The sequence below is a fragment of the Panicum virgatum genome, chromosome 9K, assembly GCF_016808335.1.
Source record: "Panicum virgatum strain AP13 chromosome 9K, P.virgatum_v5, whole genome shotgun sequence".
NCBI classification, from domain to species: Eukaryota; Viridiplantae; Streptophyta; class Magnoliopsida; order Poales; family Poaceae; genus Panicum; species Panicum virgatum.
The window spans coordinates 57,114,903-57,136,132 of NC_053144.1; the positions used below are offsets into that span (position 1 = coordinate 57,114,903).

The window sequence follows — 21,230 nt, forward strand, 5'->3', positions numbered from 1 at the left end:
CGGACCGGCAGCCGTCAGCTAGCCCCGCCGCGGAGCCACGTGAGCGCACCGAAACGCCCCGCGCCGGGAACGGCCCCAACGCGTCCGCAGGCGGCAGAGGCCACCCTGCGGCTGATATTTGGGCCCATCCTCCGGTCCTCCCCACTTGTCACCGACCCATATACACGCAGCCCGCGTTGCCTCGGCCCCTACCTTTTTCCTGCTCGCAATCGCAAGAGTCGCGTGGGACAGGGGCTGAACAGAACAGAGAGGGGGTTATTGTAGCGCGAGGTGTGGAGACGAAGGCGAAGTGGGGCGCCGCAGGCAGGTCGCGCCAGCGCCTGCCATGGCGTCGTCCTCAAAGGCCTCCGACTCCTCCTCCCAGCGCTCTAAGGTGAGCGTGGCCTCTCGATTCCACGCTTGCCGGCTTCGCCGGCCCGATCTCCCCAATCCAATTGGTCGATCTCTTCCGCTTCATGTTTCCCTGTTTTGGGTGCTCTGCAGCGGCCGGATCAGGGGATGGGCAGGGACGCCGATGCTGCCTCCTTAGTCGCGATCCACGGGAAGCTGATGCAGCTGGTACGCCAAATCCAGTCCGAGCGCCTCGCGAACATCAAGGTGAGCGCCCACACCCGACCCGATCATGTTGCTGGAGTTTCGCGGAGGAGCGGTGGGTTTGGATTGCTCAATCAGGCGGCGGCGTTGGATTGGGGGTTTTGTCCCCTTTGCAGGAGAAGGTGGAGGTGAACAGGAAGACGCTGCAGAGGCACACCTGCGCGCTGTTCGACGTGGCCGCGGCGGCGGAGGTATCTTCCAGGGGCTCCGAGGGCGGGAACGCGCTGTCGCGGCGCGCAGCGGAGTTACAGTCCAGGCCCGTCGAGTCGGACCTGGCGAACGGGTTGGGGGAGAGGGACGTGGTGACCGTGCAGGAGGAGAACCCGGCGGCCGGGACGCTCGTGCTCTCCGGTTCCGGCGGTGCCGCACAGAGGACAGTCGTACGGTTCGTGAAGCTGCCGTCGATTGACAGGATTCCTCCGTACACCACTTGGATCTTCCTGGACAAGTACAGTGCTGCTGCCCCCCTTTTGATTACATATTATTAAATTGCCTTGCAAATTTTATTGGAGCTCATGGCTTCACGTGCCAAGTTGATGTTAGGATGTGGTTATGGATTGGATAGTCGATGATGCATGTGCTTATATGATGCTCGAAACCAATTTGAGAGTAGTTTAGTCGTTTGATAAAGTATAAAATTTTGTACAAAAAGAGCAAATTTCCTCTCCCGATTTTACTTTGGGAATTCCATGAGCATCTGCGATATTCATTATATATGTTTACCATCACAAATACGACGCCTTGAATAGTGGATGACAAAGGCCACTACTTTTGTGATATTCATGATCATTCTAAGAAGATTTGACTGCATGGGTGATGGTTCATGCAGTCCACTTGAGTTTATTTGCTTGATTAACTCCATGAGTAGTTATGTGCATGCAATATTGTTGATATAACATGTCAAAATAAGTATTGCATCTTTTTTTTTACCTTTGATGTTTTACTCTTGTTTAAAACAGCGCAGAAACCAAAGAATGGCCGATGATCAGTCAGTTGGTAGGAGAAGAATCTACTATGATCCAGTTGGAAATGAGGCTCTGATCTGCAGTGACAGCGATGATGAAATTCCAGAACCAGAGGAAGAGAAACACTTTTTCACTGAGGGCGAAGACCAATTGATATGGTAATAACCTCGCAAAAAATATAATAACATATTCAAGCAGCTAAATTTTGAAATATTTAAAAATTTGAACACGTTCTTAGTTTCTTTCATCAGAGTTGTAAGATTAAAGTAAGATGTCTTAGATCTAAAATATGTCACATATCAGAACCTTATCACTACATTCACAGAAGAAACCAGCTGTGCTATGCGTGTGGAGATTGGTTGCAACTGGTTTATACAGTCAGTTGCACAACTTGCATAATTATCCTAGATTTACACTTGTTGGTTTCCTTGAGTACCCTACATACCCTGTAGGGTTATGCAATACAGTCTATTTAAAATGGTGCGAGTGGAACAAAGCCTACAAGCTATACTGTTACAGTTCCTATGGTGTCTAAACATGGAGTTTAGTTAGTTTTGCACACTGGAATGAGAATGTGAACTTTATTTTCCTAATTCGTGTTTATCTGATTTTATGCAACTGCTACAGGAAAGCTACTCAGGAGCATGGGTTAAACCGAGAGGTTGTAAATGTTCTCGGCCAGTTTATTGATGCAACACCATCAGAAATTGAGGTCGTCTACCTTTTAATAAGATTTTTAAGTCAGTAAAGTCACTTTTAAATCTACCTACAGTACAGTTATATTTTTTTGTACTTAAGATGCACACAATGTGATAGTGACCCTGCTCTTTCCTTAACATGACAGGAAAGATCCGAATTCCTATTTGAGAAAAATGAGAAGCTCTCTGGATCTTCTGATAAGATACAGAGCCAATTTTCTCTTGACAAAACTATGGATGCCATTCTGGATTCTTTTGATAATCTCTTCTGCCGCAGATGCTTGGTATAGTTCCACATCTGGCCTTCTATTGCTTCACTTCCTGTTGCCACAGCTATGTTTTGCCAATTGGTTCAACTAAAGTTGCAAGGCTGAGATTTACTTTGGACATTTGTTCGCTCAGGTTTTTGACTGCCGTCTCCATGGTTGCTCGCAGAATTTGGTATTCCCAGTAAGTAACTGACCATTTGCATTTGCAATCTCTATTTTGTCCCTGCTCTAAGTATTTGGAAATATTTTGCTTGTCAGTGTGAGAAGCAACCCTACAGCTTTGAGCCTGATGAAAACAAGAGGCCATGTGGTGATCACTGCTACCTTCGAGTATGTCTCCTCACAAAATTTACTACCATATGTACTACTCCCTCCTGTTCAAAATACCCGTTTTAGCCTTTTTTTTGTAATCTTCAAATGGTTTTTCAACTTCTAGACAACTTTGACCTATTTTTTCCAGTCACGCCCTTCCTTAATTGCATAATCAACTAACTTCTTTCCCCATATATACACAATTTAGAGAAGATTAGTCAAGGTTAAGCTGGTCATTTATCGACCCCCATAGGTCTTGTGCCCACGTCTAAAGCAAGTGTTGTGAGTAGCATTTTCTTTTTGGTAATCCTCAAGTAAGTTTGCACTGAAACTTGCTTCTTTTCCCATGTCGTCGATTCTGAGAACTGTCAGTTTTCTTGGTGTGGAACATTGACATAGTATGCTTTAAATCTGCTCACTGATTGATATCTAATACCTTTTCAACTGTTAGTACATTTGCCCAAGTGGGCTTATATGTATTTTTGTAAATAGTAGCGACAATATTATGTGCCAGGCTAATTCTAATTTTAGTTTCCCCAGAAGAGAGAAGGATTTCAAGATATGCATGATGATGGTGGCTGCGCAACATATACTATGGAATCAAGATCTGTCTCACACAAAATTGATGTTAACATCTTGTCTGAATCTGAAGATTCAAACCGAGAGGAAGACAACATTATGTCCATGGCATTTGTTGGAACTAGCGGATTAAATATAATTTCTTCTGCTAGTGCTGAAAAAAGCACTACACCACCTTCTGCTGATACCTCTGAAACAGAAAATGTGTCCTCTGATTTGCCTCTCAGTCATTTAGGGAAGCACAAGATTTCAAAACATGGACCCAGGTATAGGGAGCGTTCTCCTGGCAAAAGGCAGAAGGTTTTCACTTCTGATATTTCATTTGCAAGCAATATACTTAATAAACTTTCCATTCCGGAGATTCGTGACACAAGGCTAGAGCCTAGAGAATCTGGAGGTGATAAACTACGAATCCTTGATGAGTCCACTAAGAAGACATCAAACAAAGATATCTGTGGGGGAAGCACAACTAGTACTACTGAAAATGTGGGAAGTGACAGTAATAAATTATCTTCAAGAAAGAATTTCTTGGAGCACAGTCTTTCTCATTGGAGTTCCTTGGAGCGAGATCTTTACTTGAAGGGCATAGAGATATTTGGAAAGAATAGGTAAGCATATGGTGTTTATAACAAAACATTTTCTTTTCTTGTAGTGTTATTATTTTCTGAGATTATTGAAACAAAGTTTCGTTATTAGTTTAATTTAAGCCCCCTAGCCGTATGACCTTTTTGTGCATTGGTCACAGTTGTCTCATAGCAAGAAACCTACTATCTGGGCTCAAGACCTGCACGGAAGTGGCCAACTACATGTATAACAATGGTGCAATGATGGCAAAGAGACCTCTCTTGAGTAAATCCACCTTGGGTGACTTTGCAGAAACCGAACAAGACTACATGGTATGCGATGACTTGCACTGTTAGCTTTTATGCTTTATCTCACCATTTGGTATGCGCTCAGATCAGAAAGGTTAAAAGTATGTGAAGTGTATGTAGCTATATTATTCGTAATTCATACTATTACTATGTTGTTGTGAGGTATTTATTACTATTTGCTATAGAACTATTGCATGATTTTGAAGTTATTAATTTTTTGTAAAACAATTGAAGTTGGTACTTGGAACTGGTAATAATGGCTCCGGGTTGCCAGCTATCTGGTCGATAAGGATTGCAAATTAGGGTATTTCATCAGGATAAAGAATTGTTTTGCTTTTTTGGAACAAAATTGTAATATTTTTGACCCAACTAGAGAAAAGCCAAGAAATTGCTAGTTTATACAGTGATAGAAAACAGTTCAAACATGGAATCAGACCTGTCGCCACCCATGTTATCAGATCCAAACTGATGATTGATCAGGTCAAACTGGGGCAGTTGGATCTGTTGTGGATACGTTCTTTGGGAGGAAATTCCACAGCAAGAAGAAGGCCCAGGTGACAGCTAGTGGCTAGGATTCGATTTGGGAGTTTGTTTGAGTTTTCATTTAGTTTGTTGGATCACTGGACTGGATTAGCTGGCCAGTAAGATATTTGGTTGGTAGTGTGTTAGGTGCTCTAGGATTCCTAGATGTATTAGCCTTTGGCAAGAATGACGATTAAGCAGAATATGAACCCTAAACTCAGAGCCTCCTGTGGGAGGGCGAGTTGGTTCTTATCTCCCTGTTATTGTGTTCATCAATCCAATATACAAGCCGTAACAATAGCCTCTGTCTATTAAGATTTGTTTCGGTCGTATTGCTTTCCTCTTAATGAAATACGTGCTCAGGCACATCCGTGAAAAAAAGAGAGTTTTATTTTATATATTATATAATAAATAGATGAGAAAAAAAAGAACTAGCCAATAATCATATGTGCATGTCCCAAGGTCTTACAAATTGATATTCCCTATTGCGCACATAACAGCCTAAGCTTAGCTGGTTTGCTAACCAATCTGGATTTGCTTTGTTTTGAACCCCATCTCCAGATGCTTTTATGAAGCTGTAGTAAGCAGCATCTGCTTGAGCTGGACTGGTTCCTGTTCTCTCAAAATCCAAACCCGGTTTGTTCTGATTCCATTGGTGTAGATCAGCTCAATGTGGTTTGTTATCGAGTTTCATTTCCCCTGATTAAACCACCTGGTGGTCTGGCTCTGATAACTCTGGTTACCACCATGCTGTAGATCAGCTTTAAGACCCTGGTCCCACAGTGAAACGATTAAGATATAGCCTTGCTACTACTGCACAAGAAAAACTGACAAGCAAAAAGTAAATATATGACCAGCTGGGAGTCTTTTCTTAGATTGGCTTGCTACCCTCGATTAATTTTTCCTCTCCATTTGTACAGTTTCCTTTTCTTTTGTTAGCTTTAAGCCCCTGTTCAGTCTTTTTTATAAATTTGATATATTCCTAGTTCCTACCACAGTAAGGGTTTTCTTTTTCAGCTTTTCGCTCGAAAAGAATCAAGCTTTGTTCTTTTGTTGGCATTGTTACACTAGAAACATGATTATTTGTCCATGCCTTCTAGGAGCAAGACATGGCTACCAGAACAAGAATCTACCGTCGGAGGGGCCGAAATCGAAAGCTGAAATATACTTGGAAGTCTGCAGGGCATCCAACTGTTAGAAAAAGAATTGGTGATGGGAAGCAATGGTACACACAATATAACCCGTGTGGGTGCCAGCAAATGTGTGGCAAAGATTGCCCCTGTGTGGAAAATGGAACTTGCTGTGAGAAGTACTGTGGGTACGTTAGAAGTTATGCTTAATTTTCCCTTTCTATTGAGTAGAATTCTATCCCTCCTTTAACCTGCCTAGTGATTATTATCAATTTACACTGATTTCATATCCTTACTAATGAAAATATAAAGCAAAAAATGATACTGATTTCATTTCTGAATTCTCATTAGTCATGATTGTTTAATCAATAGGTGTTCGAAGAGCTGCAAAAACAAGTTTAGAGGCTGCCATTGTGCAAAAAGTCAATGCAGAAGCAGACAGTGCCCCTGTTTTGCTGCCAATCGTGAATGTGATCCTGATGTTTGCAGGAACTGCTGGGTGAGGTAATCGGCACTGGCTAATTAACAACTGATCTCTATGCATTCATGAAGATGTTGAAATCGGGTCCAGACTCGAGAAACTTTAAGTTTTGTTAACTGCTTATCTTGTTCTATTATTCTGTATTCAGATTTCTGATCTGTATTATTATAGTGTATCACGCATGACCTGATGTTCATTTTCTTCAGCTGTGGAGATGGTTCATTAGGTGAGCCACCTTCAAGGGGCGATGGTTATCAGTGCGGAAATATGAAGCTCCTCTTGAAACAACAGCAAAGGGTGAGACAGAGTGTACTTTGGGAGTTTGGGTGTTTTTTTTAAGCATTGTGCTCGACTATCCCTAACTGCGTAAATTGTTGACCATGGATCAGATTTTGTTAGGAAGATCTGATATTGCAGGTTGGGGTGCATTCATTAAGGTCAGATAACTGAAAGAACCTTTGAGTGTGATATGCACTTTCTTATTCTGGCTAGTTTATTATTATTTTTGTTGCTATATGTAGAACCCTGTAAATAAAAATGATTATCTTGGGGAATATACGGGCGAATTGATCTCTCACAAGGAAGCCGACAAGCGTGGGAAAATATATGACCGGGCAAACTCGTCATTTCTGTTTGATTTAAATGATCAGGTACCTCTTGCCCCTCTTCTCAAATTGTATTGGAATATTGTTTAATTCAAAGAAGTAAACTTTAATTCAATACATCCACACAGTATGTATTGGATGCTTATCGCAAGGGGGACAAATTGAAGTTTGCAAACCACTCTTCTAACCCCAATTGCTATGCAAAGGTAAGATTTGCAATTACTGAGAGCTGTCCGAAAATTCTTTATCGTGTTGCTGGTTTTAACTTCATATTACTTTCCAGGTGATGCTGGTGGCTGGCGACCATCGTGTTGGTATCTATGCAAAAGAACATATTGAGGCTAGCGAAGAACTCTTTTATGATTATCGTTACGGGCCTGACCAGGCTCCAGCCTGGGCTAGGAGGCCAGAAGGATCAAAGAAGGACGAAGCATCTGTCTCTCACCATCGTGCACATAAAGTTGCTCGATAGTTGAAGAGTGGCCTTGGATACAATCTGCTGTAAATCAGTACTTCAATTAATGCGTGATTTAGGCCTAGATCCTTAACAAGGGCTTTGTTGGTAGGTAAGCATAATTCATATTCCTTAGTAAATAAACTCAGGCATCAAGTTTGAGAGAGAGAGAGAGAGAGAGAGAGAGAGAGAGAGAGAGAGAGAGAGAGAGAGAGAGAGAGAGAGAGAGAGAGAGAGAGAGAGAGAGAGAGAGAGAGAGAGAGAGAGAGAGAGAGAGAGAGAGAGAGAAACGAATATAAACATTCGTGAAAGGTTGGAAGGTGACAACCTTTACTGTGTTAGTGAAAAGTTTGTCGAGCCGCTTGAGGAACTAATAGCTGAGATGGTTATATCCATGGCTTTTTAAATATATTCATTTAAAATGAAATCTATGAGCCAAATGTTCATTGCAAATTCATTGACCAGTTCAATCAGAAGGTTTTCAGTTTATTGTTGCAGGTACTTCTGAACCTGACAGCAATGCATGGCAGGGACAAGCATGATTGCACATTTGTGCTCTATTTCCAGATCAAATTTACATTTACAGACGAGAATAAAGATCCTACCTAAACAAAAAAATATGTCAATTAATTCAGTTATTAACTTGTTACATCCTTTTCTTGCGACAATACAAGATGGTAGAATAACAGCTCATTCCATGTATCCGGGACTCCCGGGAGGCACCAATGGCTGCAATCCTGAACGCTTGATGCTGTTAAATCTACCACCATCCGGCCGTATACAGATGGGTGACCGTCTATCCTTATCCCAGACAGATTGGTTATGTTCAGAATTGTTACAGGAGTCGTCATTTGCTTTGTGACTTGTTCCAGGATTAAATTTATCTCAGGCACCTGCCTAGCGCGGGTATCATTAAGGGGGCGCGTGCTCTCTTTGCAGTGCCCCCCTGAATTCCACTCTCCACCGCTGAAATTAGTGATCAATTGCTACATTAACTTGCTTGCGCAGAGGAGACTGCACCAACACTGAAATTTACTCGTGTTATATATATTGAACAGTCACATACCTGAAATGTGATGGGGATGAGCTTCGGAAAAACACTTTTTGCCGTGGATTGATGTAACGGTCAACCCACGATGCCCAAGTAGTTAGTGCTCTTCGGAATGCAGTAGAGGAATCAAGATGGGGATGTACATGATCCCCCTCTTGATAATAATTCACCCTGCAAAGTAGTTTTAACAACCAGATGCTTAATAGCAATAGCATGATATAGTTACTGGTCTTGTAAGAACTGAGAACAACGATGGCTGTACTTGTTCCATGGTTAATTTGAAGTGACTGTCATTCACATTAGTCAATACTCACCCAGATTTTGTTTTGTGGTGAGACCACCAATGAGCAGTGTTAAACACAAGCACATCAGCACCTTTCCATCTTGATGAGCTCCTATCAATGGTATCGATCCGCAATGTCTTTGTCCGCTTTTGGCCAATTCTTGCCTTGCCTTCATGCACCAAGAAATGTGTCACATGAAATTCCACACTACAATCATAGTCCTGTAACAACCATACCAAGAATATTACTATCTAGAAGCATAGATATTGATGGATGCACTAGTTCTACATCAGATATAGATCATACTAACCAAGAACTTGAAGTTGTAATCTCCTCTCTCTTTAGTAATCTTCCGGCCACGACTCTCATGAATCCTTGAAGGATCTGACACTGCTGTTCTTAGCAAGCACATCATGGATTCCCACTGGTTCCTGTTTATGGAGTCCCCGATAAACACTAGTCGCTTTCCTCGCAGCATCTCAAGCATTCTCCTAGCATCAAACCTAAGTTTTGTTGCATGAAGTTAGCAACATAGAGCTACCTTCAAACTCTAAGCAACCAAAGGACTGAGCAAATAAACTAATACAACTATACAACAAGCACCTTGGGATATTGCAATGCTTAGGCTGCCACCTCCACTTCATGTAGCTGTGATCAAGTCTTCCATTTGCTCCACAGCTGAATCCTTCATCTATAAACGGGCATCTATCATTCGTGTAAAGTGGATAGGTCTCATCAAACACCCAACTCCCATCATAAACATCACAATGTACTGCATCGCTTTGCAAAGAATCTGTTTTGTTCATGACTGCTTCCTCGATCAGATTAGGATCTTGCTTATTTGTATCAGCTGGAGCTGCTCCAGAGTTGTTCTTCCCAGCTGAATGATGATCTGAGTTTTCCCGTTGCTCCCCTAGGTGATAAGCATAAGCTGCTTGTGCAGAGGAATTGTATTTATTCCCCGCATGAACATCTTGCAAGGATTCGTCTCTCACATCCATTGCCGCACCTGAGGCTTCCATGGAGAGATTGATAGCTCTCACAGGCTCTGTTCCTTCTAATTTCTCTGCTGTCGCAGTTACTTCCAGGGAAGCAGAAGCATTGCCAACATGTACAGGAGTCTCCGTTGCTGAACCAACATCTTTTTTGCTAAGATTCTTGCCTTCCGCGGAGTTCGGCTTCTCGGACACTAAATCTTTCACCAACTTCTCGCCATATCCGTCGACATAAACAACTTCTTTAGCCTCCATGGCCAAATCCAAGGCTCCAATCGAATAGCTCCCAGCCTCTTGCCCCTCCAAAACCTCACCATTCGCGGGTGTTCCACCATTTCCTCCTTCGGCCGGAGCCGGCGACAGGTCTCCGGCAACCTGTCGGCGTGCTCCCTCCGCTACCCAATCCCTGCTCCGCCTACCGCGAACCGCCTCGTCGACCTCCGCCGCCTCCGCGCCGCCCACGGAACCCCCGAGAGCCGGCGCCCCCGCAATGGCCACAGCGGAGGCATTGACGCCGATGGGGGCAGAAGCGAAGGGGAGGTAAGTCGGGCGGCCGTGGCGCAGGGCGAAGAGCGCGAAGAGAAACGAGAAGAGGAGCGACGAGGAGGCGAAGGAGAGGAGGAGGAGGCTCCTGGGACTCACGAGGTGGTACGAGGAGGAAGATGACGAGGAGGAGGAGGAGGATCTCCTCTGCCTCTCCATCGCCAGGCTCTACGGTCCGCGGCCGCGGGGCAGGAAGCAACTGGTGGTGCTGCAATGGCGAGCCGTGCGGCTGGCGTGGTAATGAAGGCGGAGCCGCAGCGGCGAGGCGAGGGCCGAGGAGGAGGGCGGCCGGTGTAACGGAAACGGAACGGGGATTTGGGGTGTCGTGGAGTAGGATAACCGCTCTGACCCGTGTTTTCTTGGGATGTCCTATCTTTTTTAAGTGGGTTTTCTTGGATATCGAAGAGAAGCAGGTGGTTGTTTCTTTTTTTTTTAAAAAAAGTCAGCCTCATGATGGACTCATGGGTTTGAAGTAGTTGTACCTCAAATGATCTGATGTGATGGACCAGAAAGCGTCACTCCTTGTTGTGTCTAGGCAAGAGTCTCGTAATTATCCTTAACTACGTCATGACGGTCGAGCAGCCGGACCCTGTGGTCCGGAGCCCTACTCTCTTAGCAAACGGCCCCGGACCCGCTCCCCGCTTGGGGAGGGTCCGGTGACGCCACATGTCCCGGAGGAGGTAGCCCTCAGCCAAAATAGCTGGGGGCCCCGGACCTCCCAAGGAGTTTCGGACCCCCGCCGGGTCCCGGACCCCCATATACTATCCGGATCCCTCAGCAGTGAGGAACCGACACCCTGCCTGGGGCTGGTCCGGAGCCGCCACATGTCCGTAGGTGCGGGCACCTGCGCGGGGCCGCGTGGCTTCCACTGGGAGACTCGCCTACCTACCGCATTCAATGCGGTAGGCGGGAGTGCGCTCTGCCACAGCAGAGCCCGAGGCGGCTTTTGCCAGGTTGCACTATTGGTCGCGTGTTACCAAGGAGCGCAGTGCAGTCGTTGGCGCCGCCCACGCCGCCTATGTCAGTCTACTATGCCAGTTGGACGCGGCGGCTCGGCTTCGCCCATTATGACGCCTACACGGCAGCCTCGACAGACTACGCCGCAAACTACATTGCCCCAACGGGCGCCTCGCCGATGGGACAATTGAGAAACCCCCCTCGGTTAGAGAGTCTACAGGGCAATAAAGCGTATCCGAGAAGATATTCTCAACCGCTGTAGACTCCATTAAAACTTCCTACGTAGTATATTATACATTCTTGTTGAGCCCACCTGTCGGGGTCCGACGACTGTGTACGCGTCCTCCTTGCACTATAAAAGGGGGGCGCCCGCTAGAGAAGGACTCAGTCCCGGCTGGGCAGAGGATAGACTCATTCATACTAAGAGCAATACATCACACAGTGGATGTAGAGTATTACGCTCCGGCGGCCCGAACCACTCTAAATCCGTGTGTTCTTGCGTTCTTGCCCCCAAGCTAGATTGGCCTAATCGCTTTGTACTTCCCCAAGTACTTCCCCTTGGGGAATAGGCGGGTGCGTTCCGCCACCCGGCTGTGGGTACCCCCAAAAGCCCACGACATTTGGCGCCGACCGTGGGGAAGGTGCAGGCGTTGGCTAGATCTCCAGGCTTTTGAGGCTGAGCTCATCCTCTGCAACGTATTCGACGAGAAGATGAAGAGGGGCATGTCATCACCAACGCCGCGTGCCACGGCGCCGAGACGACGACGCCCTCGGTACGGTGGCGCACGGTAGCGGCGCCTGCTGTGCGTCGCCACTGCGACACCTCAGAGCCGACGCGGCGGCGCGCAGTGGAGACACCTGCTGTGCGTCGCCCTACAACACCTCTGCGTTGGCTCAAGGTTTTCTCTCAAGCAACCACAAGGACTCCCCTGCGACGGCATGGCGTCGGCTCAAGGCTTTCTCTCAATGTGAAGCCTGGAGCCGACCGCTGTGGCCCGGGGGAAGTCTACCGTCGGCTCCTCCCTCGCCAGGACCGAGTCTCTCTCGGTGCTGCTGCAGACAGGATCCCGCCACCAGGCGCGGGGGCCTAACACCAGCACCAAGGTCGAGCCGGCGAACGACCTCCCTTCTCCACGCTCTGTGCTCATCCAAATGAGCACCCAGCTCGTGATGAGCGATCATCGGGCTGGCTTCCGGCGGCAGACGGCGGCGGCTGGGCCACTCCCATTCAAAGCCAAAGAATTCGTCTCTATGCTACCTAGGCATATGACAGTTCTTAGGCAGGGAAGGGCCCCCCGAGCTCCCGAGGTGATGCTGGATGATGCAGTTCAGGCACGTCCAGGATGCCTTCGCCTCCGACAACTGTGGAGAACTCAAAGGTGGCAATTCCACTCCGGCTGGGAATGTGCATGGCTTACAGAAGGCGGCCGAAGGTTACCCCTAAATAGGACTAAGGGAGTACATCCTTGTAATAACGTGGTGCCTACGTGTGGTTCTGAAGCGTCCCCTCATAAGAGAAGACTTAAATGTGATACAAAACACCAGTCCCAGGAGGCTGATGCCACATTTATTACATCAAATGGTTCAAAACCGTACAAACCTTAGAGGACACTCGATACAGATAATAATAATAAGTAACCAAGCTACGACATAACACCATACCGCAAACCACATGGGGTCTAGCACGGGCTTAGAGTATTGCGACAGCGAAGGCATCTCGAACAGGGCTGATTCCACAGGCAAGGTTGGGTGTAGAACGATAACCCTACTCAGCGTCGTCTGGCACGAAGTCTGGGTCTTCTTCTGTAAAAAGTAAGAGTGGGGTGAGTACAAACGTACTCAGCAAGTCCAACCACACCCACGGAGGGGGTTATATCAGAATAATATGCATAGGTAAACCAAGGATAAGGTTACGGTTTAATTTACAAAAAAACAATACTTTATGCAGGGGTTCATTTAATAGAAAACCTTTTTAGAAAAATTAGTTTTTGTAGTAACACGGAGTTCAAGTTTTAAACTGCTACCGGACTCCCCGTCCGTCGTAGCACACGACACAACTGCCGGACACAATTTCAAAACAACTCACACCAGCCTATCCCAATGAAACACTAGTTATGTGACCACACCGTAACTCGCCCAATACCGTGGGCATGGCTATTCGAATAGTTTTTAACTCTGCAAAGGTGTGCAACTTTACCCATAAGTAGGATACCACAACTCGAACACCGTCGTATCGGTGTAGATCCCAACATAGCCATTACCCACCTTAGCTAAGCCTGACTAGCCATCACGGGATTCACCAAGGGGTCATCGACCCGACTCTGAGGTATAATCGGGGTATAAGTCACACTGAGCATATCCCTTCTCCTTGGTCACCCGTTGCTCTCAGCCCTCCTGATGGCTATCACACCAACTAGTGGGATTTATGCTACGCCGTTGCCCATTCAACGGTCGAGTGGTTTGCACGATAGTGGAGTTAGGTGAGATGACACACCAACTCGGTCCTTAGACACGACAAGATGGATATCTCCCTTCTTTGCCCTGCCACACAGGCATAAGCACACCAATCGGCAGTTCACACAGAAATGCCGTCCATCCCGTCCATACTCATCTTTCGAAAATCCACATTTTATTCCCTTCCCACACGCACACATTTTCTTTATCAAATAAATTATATTATGAGTAGAGTCCTAAGCGTTCTAATATCGATTAACGTCCAAGCAAAATCAGACATTAATCTAGGTGGTCAAGGAATGGTCAACACAAATCAAGGGGTGGCTATCCAACCGTGTTTTCATGCAAGTAAAACATATGCAACTTTATAAAACAGGCCATTGGGTTGTGTTCATAAAAACTAGGACAGAAACATACATCAAAGGATGGGATTGAACTTGCCGTCTTCGTAGCCTTCGGGGAGGTCCTGTCCTTCGGGCTCAGGGTCGCGGAACTGGTCCTCGTTCCCTTGCTCGCAGTATTGCTCGTTAGCGGGCTCTCCTTCGATCACACCGTGGTCTACGACGCAAACAAACAAGCACACAGTCAAGACACAGAAAAATAAAGATTTATCGTTGAGCTCGAATCGGAAATAATTAAGATATGAAGATAGGAGTAATATTTTTGGGTGGTTTCCTAATGGCACGGCCAAAACTATATTAGAAATGGCGTGATCGGATTTGGAGGCACTCGGAGAATTTTTTTTTGGCGCATGAAATGATAGGTTAAGGAGGTGTTTAAGGGCTAAACTGTGGTTAGGGAGAGTCGAAAATAGGATGAGTGGGTAGTATATGATTTTATAGGAATTTAGGGAAAAGAATCCATGGAATCAGAGTTTATTTGTGTGAGATATGGCTTATAGTGTGTAGCTACCATTTAATTCCGAAAATTAAAATGACGTGACTAGTGCATACTGGATTAGTATGTCGCGTGTGATAGGTGATTTGGTTTGTGCGCATGTGCACCAGAACTAGTGGCCCATTAGTCTAGGTGGTCAAGGAACGGTTATCACAAATCAAGGGGTGGCTATCCAACCGTGTTTTCATGCAAGCAAAACATATGCAATTTTATATAGCAGGCCATTGGGATGTGTTTATAAAAACTAGGACAGAAACATACATCAAAGGATGGGATTGAACTTGCCGTCTTCAAAGCCTTCTGGGAGGTCCTGTCCTTCGGGCTCGGGGTCGCGGAACGGGTCCTCGATCTCCTGCTCACAGTACTGCTCGTTGACGGGCTCTCCTTCGTTCACTCCGTGGTCTACAGCGCACACAAACAAGTACTCAATCAAGACACAGAACTTAAAGATTTATCGTTGAGCTCGAAACAGAAACACATAAAATATGGAGTACGGAGTAATATTTTCGAGTGGTTTTCTAATGGCATGGCCGAAACTAAGTTATAAGAGGCGTGGTAAAGTTTCGGGTCGGTCAGAGTTCGTTTCGTGCATGAAATAATAGGTTTAGTAAAGGTTCGGGGATCGGACAAGGGGTCAGGGGCCTAGTTGTAGCTATCTCTCGAGAAGGCAGGGGCCTATTTGTAATTTCTAGAAACATTTGGACTAAACTGGAAGGGTCAAGGGTATACTTTAGAATTATGTTTTTATGTGGAAGGGTTTACTTGAAATTAGAACAAAGGGCAAGGTTCTTTTTGTAAGATGGCAAAAAAAGAAAGGTTTCTTTACTAAAATGGGAGGAGAGGGGGGGCCTAAAGGTAAAACGGCCATTCACCCCCTTCCTCCCGACGCCGAACAGAGGAGGCGGCTTCGGGGCGTCGGCGGCGGTCAATCCGGCCGCTCCGGGCCTCGGGGGCGGCCGGGACCGAGGGGAAAAGGGAGAGAGGGTTGCGGGGGATCGATCCCCAGCCTCACCTCTGGCTGGGGTGCTGCGCAGAGGCGGCTCGGCGGGAGCGGGCGGCAAAGGGCGGAGCGGTTCACGGCGGCAGCGTTGCTGTGGCTCAGAAGGAGGCGGGCGGCGGCTGTGACGGCTTGGGGTGTGGAGGAGCGGCGCCGAGGGCCTTTTATAGGCGCGCTAGGTCGGTGAGGTGGAGTGGGTAGGTGCGGCCAGTGGGGCGGTCCGGCGAGCGGCGCGGGGTGAAGTAATGGCGTGCGGGCGCTTGCTTGTGTCGGGACGTGGCGGTGCGGCCGGCGAGGTGGCACAGCGGCGATGTGACCGCTCGGGCAGGCGGCGAGCGGGACCGGTGGGGCTATGCGGCACAGGAAGGCGGCAGCAATGGTGGCGGGGCGCCGCACGTGGAGCAGTAGCGGAGCGGGGCGCCAGCGCCGGGCGGCGCGCGTGGCTCCGCTCGCGGAGCAGCGAGCTGCGCGGCGGGCGGCGCGCGTCATGTGGAGAGCGTGGGCGAGCAGGGAGGCAGTGGCGGGCGATGCGCGGCGCGGCCAGGTGCGCACGTGGGCTCGGCGGAGCTCACGGCGTTGCGGCTTGGTGCGTTCGCGACGGCTCGGTGCTCCGCGTGCGCGTGCGCGTGGACAGCGCTGAGCGGGCGGGGCAGCGAGCGGTGCAGCGTGGTGGCGTGGGCGGCCGAGCGGGGTGTGTCACGGCGTGCATGGGCGGGCGTCGTGGCCCGGGGCGCGCACACGGCTCGGCGTGCCGGGGCGCGGTGCGTGCGTGCCCGCACAGCGGCGAGGCAGGCGAGCTCGGGCCGGGGCGCGCGCGGGAGGGGCGGTTGGGAGCGAGGTGCTCGTGCGGAGCAGGGCAGGCCGAAGTGGGGAAGGGGGCGTGGCTCAGGGCGTCTCGGTGCGGCGCGGTGCACGGCCGGGAGCGGGTGGTGCGCGTGCGGGAGGGAGGTGAGGCGCGCGCGGGGCAGGCGGGCCGGGCTGGGAGCGGCTCAGGCGCGCGACGGGGAAGAAGGAAGAGAGGAGAAGGAAGAAAGGAAAAGAAAGAAAAGAAGAGGGCTGAGGGAAAAAGAAAATAGGAAAAAGAAAAAGGAAATGGGGAAAAAGGGGAAAAAGAGAAAGGAAAAGGAGGGGGCGGTGCGCGCCAGCGGCGACCGTGGCCGCGGTCGGCCACGCGTGGCGTGCGGGCCACGGGAGATGGGGCACGCGGTCGGAGGGGAGAGAGGAAAAAGAGGGGGCAATATTCGCGGCGGCCGGTCGCGACGCGTCGCGTTGGAAGGGAAAAGATGGGACGCGAATTGAATTCGGGTGTCGGGTTGTTCAGGAGAAATTCTGGGACTAGGGTTTACGGGGGAGTCGAGCTCAACGACGAAAAACAGTTTTAGCGCACGATTTAATTTGGTGAATTTTCGGGATGTTACAAACCTACCCCACTTAAAATGAATCTCGTCCTCGAGATTCTGCTGGCTCCTAAACAGGTGGGGAAACTCCTTCTTTAGAGCGTCTTCGCGTTCCCAGGTAGCCTCTTCCACTCCGTGTCTGCTCCACTGAACTCTGCATATCCGTACTTCGGAGTTTCTGGTTCTCCTAGTGACAGTGTCTAGAATCTTGACCGGTACTTCCTGATATCGTAAGTCTGGCTGTAGATCTATCGTTTCTACTGACACATGTTCTGCTTCGGGTACCCTCAAACATCTTCTTAGCTGCGAGACGTGGAAAACTGGATGTATATCTGACATTTCTTCTGGTAGCTCCAAACGGTATGCTACTGCTCCAACTTTCTTCAGAACTCGGTATGGTCCAATGTACCGAGGGGCCAATTTTCCTTGTACCTGAAATCTTCGGGTTCCTCGAATGGGTGATACCTTAAGATACACGAAATCTCCTGGGTTGAAACTTATTTCCCGTCTTTTCTTGTCGGCGTAACTCTTCTGTCGGGACTGGGCTGCTTTCAGTTTTTCTCTAACCTCTGCAACTCTTTCTTCTGCTTCTTTTATGAGTGCGGGCCCGACTAGGGCACGTTCTCCAACTTCTGACCACATCAGAGGGGTCCTGCATTTTCTTCCGTAAAGAGCTTCGAAAGGCGACATGCCCAAGCTTGCTTGATACCCGTTGTTGTATGAGAACTCGGCATAGGGTAAACTCTGCTCCCAATCTTTGCCATAAGTGAGGACACATGCTCTCAATATATCTTCCATAATCTGGTTTACCCTTTCTGTCTGACCATCAGTCTGCGGGTGATAAGCGGAGCTAAAGTCTAGCTTGGTGCCCATGGCTTTATGCAAACTCTTCCAAAATCTAGAGGTGAACTGGGTCCCTCTATCTGAGACAATTCGACTGGGCACACCATGCAACTTCACTATGTTTTCCACATAGAGCTTGGCTAGCTTCTCTCCGCCATAGTTGGTCCGTACGGGTATGAAGTGAGCCGCTTTAGTGAGTCGGTCCACTATTACCCATATGAAATCGTGTCCTTTCTGGGTTCTGGGCAAACCTACCACAAAATCCATTCCTATTTCATCCCATTTCCAAACCGGAATGGGTAGGGGTTGCAACAATCTTGCCGGCTTTTGGTGTTCAACTTTGATTCTCTGGCAAGTATCGCAATGGGCGACGAATCGTGCAATATCTGCCTTCATCCTATTCCACCAATATTTCTGTTTTAAGTCCATATATATTTTGGTGGATCCTGGGTGAATGGAGTAGGCCGAGTTGTGGGCTTCATCCATGATTATTTGCCTGAAATCTCCTTTCTGGGGCACACAAATTCTATCTTTATACCATAGCGTTCCTCTATTATCCACTCTAAAGTCTGGTGCCTTATTTTCTCCAGTCTGCCTCTGGATTTCCATCAGTCCTTTGTCCGATCTTTGGGCTTTTTTGATTCTTTCTTGCAGAGTGGATTGGACGTTCAACACTTGACTGGAGCCTCGAGGGACAACGTGCACATTTAATCGTGCCATTCCCTCTCATAAATTGTAACACCCTAATTTAAATTTCAGCATTTATTAATAAATTTAATTGGATTTATTTAAATTTCTAAGGTTTATTGTGTTAGACTTGCATTTAATCTAAATTTTGTTCTATAAGTAATTAAAATTTTATCAAAGGTTTAAATTTTTGTGTTGCATTCATGCTGGTGCATAGTTTTAATTGTTTGAATGTGGTTTGAATTCAAATTTTTATTTGAATTCAAACTTTGTTTGAAATAGAAATAGGAAATAGAGTTAGAATTAGAAAAGGAAAACCAGCCCAAAAACCCAGAAAACAGCCCGGCCCGTCCAACCTCCTCTTTTTCCCCTCATCGGCCCAGCCCGCTCTCTCCCTCCCCCGCCTGGCCCATCCTTTGTTCCAGCCCGACCCAGCGCCCCAGCCTGGTTTCCCCGCGTGGCCCGTTTCGTCCCCCGGCCCGACAACATCTTTCGCTCAGCGCCAGCGCCAACGCCGCAGCCCAGCAACGCACCGCCCGTCCTTCGCCCGCTCAGTCCGTGTCGCCCGCTCTCCCGCTGACCCGGTGGGCCCATGCCGTCAGCCCCGTCTTCCCCGCCGAGCCGTTCCCCGCTTCGCTGCCTCACCGAGCTTGGAGCCGCCGCGGGACCCCGACGACAACCCCCTTGCGCCTTTTTCCCCACCCGAACCAAGTCTTTGGTGAGCTTTCCCACGCTGTCCTCTTGCTTCCTGTACGTTTGGTGTTAAGGATCGCACTTTAGCGCAGTGGGAACCTGGGCTCCGGCGAGCCCGACATCACTGCGCCGCCAGGACCTTGCCCCGTCCGCTGCTAGCCAGCACACACGAACCCGGTGCTTCATACGTGCTCCGTTGGTGCCGAACCCCTGCTCGGTAGAACCCTAGGCTGCCGGTTTTGCCAGTTTCCGGTGAGCTCACCGCCGCGATGTCGATGCCGGTGACCGCGCCTTCACCAACCCAGTCAAACCCCCGGCCCCACTGACCAGTCACGGCTCGCTCTTCTACTCGGCCTGGGCCGCAAACCAACGGCACGGAGACCCCCTTCCGCCGAGTGCCGGCCCACACGTCAGCGCCCCAACCCTGAGTGGACCCGCCCCCGCAGCCCAGCCCGCTTCTTTTTCCCCCAGCAGCGCGGCCCGTTAACTTTGCTCGGCCCGCGTGGCACCTCCTGCCCTCAACCGCCCCCAGAGCCGTCCGATCCAGAGTGAACGAGTGAGATTAGATCGAGTCTCCCTTAGATCTAAGCCGCTAGATCCAGATCCAGCGGCCCACGTGCGTGGATACCGGTTCGGCCGGTATGTTTTGCATAAGAGCCCCTGAGTTTGTCCTAAATCAACCCGCGATCCAAGCCTGTTGATAAATACTTAGGTTTAGGTCCAGGTTTTAACACTTAGCCCCCTGAGCTTTTTGGAAATAGAACCCGCAGTCCAGGCTTGAAGTTTTTGCAAGTTAGACCTTGAAGCTTTAGTTTAATTATGTTTAGGCCCTCGGATTTTGCAGAAAAGCCCCTAGAACCTTAGATTTCTTGCAGTTTAGCCCCTGAACCTTGTTTTTAGCCTAGAAAATGCGTTTTAGCTCCGTTTTAGGCGTTCTTTATGTCCACGCGATCGTTGTAACACGTAGAACAGTTTAGGCTTAGTTTTTCTTGCTGTTTTTATGTATTGATGTACTGTTTCCTAGTTTTTGTTAGTGTTTGCTTGTATGCTTATTATTGTGCTTTGTTTTGGCCATGTGTTCCTGAGTAGACGCTGAGTTACCGGAGGAGCCCCAGTACCAATACCCGGAGCAGCCATCTTCCGAGCACTTTGAGCAGCAGCAGGAGCAGTACGAGGAAGGCAAGTATAACATGAACAACCCATCACTTTTAAATACATTTACATACTGTATTTTAATACTGTATGCCTATAAGGACTTTCCTAGCCACTTTATATCCTTTATATATACCTTTGGGTTGCATCTTGGTTAGTTGTGCTAGGTTGCTGCGCTATAACCCATTCTGGTCCTTTTTAATTAAATTGATTAATGGTTTACTTGAACTTAATTCTGAGAGTGGCCCTCTGTGTGGATGAGTGGCTCACGTCTCGTTAAAAGATTGTTTTTGTAGAAACATGGTTTAGGGGGCCGGCACGGTGCTTAGTGCTTGGTTGGCCACTCTCCATAAGGACCGGTTCATAGAGCGACAACCTGGGACAATAGCGCTACCACAAGGCTAGAATGGGATAGACTTGGCTTACTAATTAGGTCTTTTTGGTTTGGAGTAACTTACCTGCGGGGCAAGAGTAGTAAGCTTCAATGGTCCCTGCTCCTCCGGCTTGGTCTGTGCTTGGATTGCGCTCCTGTGCTTGTACCCCCGGAGGTGGGCCCCATCGTCGCTGACCTAACTCTCGCGGTTATGCCTTACCAACGAGATTCTTTGTAACGGCCTCGTAGTGAGTCGCTAGTCATCTCACCTAAGGAAGTGTGATGAACCTCTGGCGTAGCTCACGACTTGTGGGTAAAGATGTGCAACCTCTGCAGAGTGTAAAACTGGTATACTAGCCGTGCTCACGGTCATGAGCGGCCCAGATCCTCCTTTTGATTAGTGGGGTTGTCTCCTTCCGACGAGGG

General features: G+C 48.3%; 2 protein-coding genes across 5 annotated transcripts; one reads left to right on the plus strand and one right to left on the minus strand.

Annotated features, from left to right (window-relative positions):
• Positions 1-193: 193 nt before the first annotated feature.
• LOC120652612 (histone-lysine N-methyltransferase EZ3-like) lies at positions 194-7,908 on the plus strand. Of its 4 annotated transcripts, none has more exons than XR_005666623.1 (18): positions 194-373; positions 484-597; positions 711-1,042; positions 1,559-1,717; positions 2,187-2,271; positions 2,404-2,541; positions 2,660-2,707; positions 2,785-2,856; positions 3,370-4,025; positions 4,163-4,313; positions 5,912-6,129; positions 6,314-6,445; positions 6,629-6,719; positions 6,812-6,859; positions 6,944-7,072; positions 7,156-7,233; positions 7,311-7,641; positions 7,750-7,908. XR_005666623.1 is itself a non-coding variant. In XM_039930480.1 (17 exons), exons 1-17 carry the CDS (start codon positions 326-328, stop codon positions 7,497-7,499), a joined length of 2,688 nt encoding a protein of 895 aa, XP_039786414.1. In that variant the 5' UTR covers positions 194-325; the 3' UTR covers positions 7,500-7,655. The 4 variants fall into 4 exon arrangements, 1 of the variants encoding a protein (XP_039786414.1); XR_005666624.1 differs by having other exon boundaries at positions 3,379-4,025; XM_039930480.1 differs by lacking the exon at positions 7,750-7,908 and having other exon boundaries at positions 7,311-7,655.
• Positions 7,909-7,938: 30 nt separating this feature from the next.
• Positions 7,939-10,684, minus strand: LOC120652613 (protein trichome birefringence-like 6). Its single transcript, XM_039930481.1, has 5 exons — positions 9,420-10,684; positions 9,127-9,319; positions 8,847-9,037; positions 8,548-8,703; positions 7,939-8,447 (listed from the first exon to the last, which is right to left on the minus strand). Exons 1-5 carry the CDS (start codon positions 10,511-10,513, stop codon positions 8,120-8,122), a joined length of 1,962 nt encoding a protein of 653 aa, XP_039786415.1. The 5' UTR covers positions 10,514-10,684; the 3' UTR covers positions 7,939-8,119.
• Between the last annotated feature and the right edge of the window lie 10,546 nt (positions 10,685-21,230).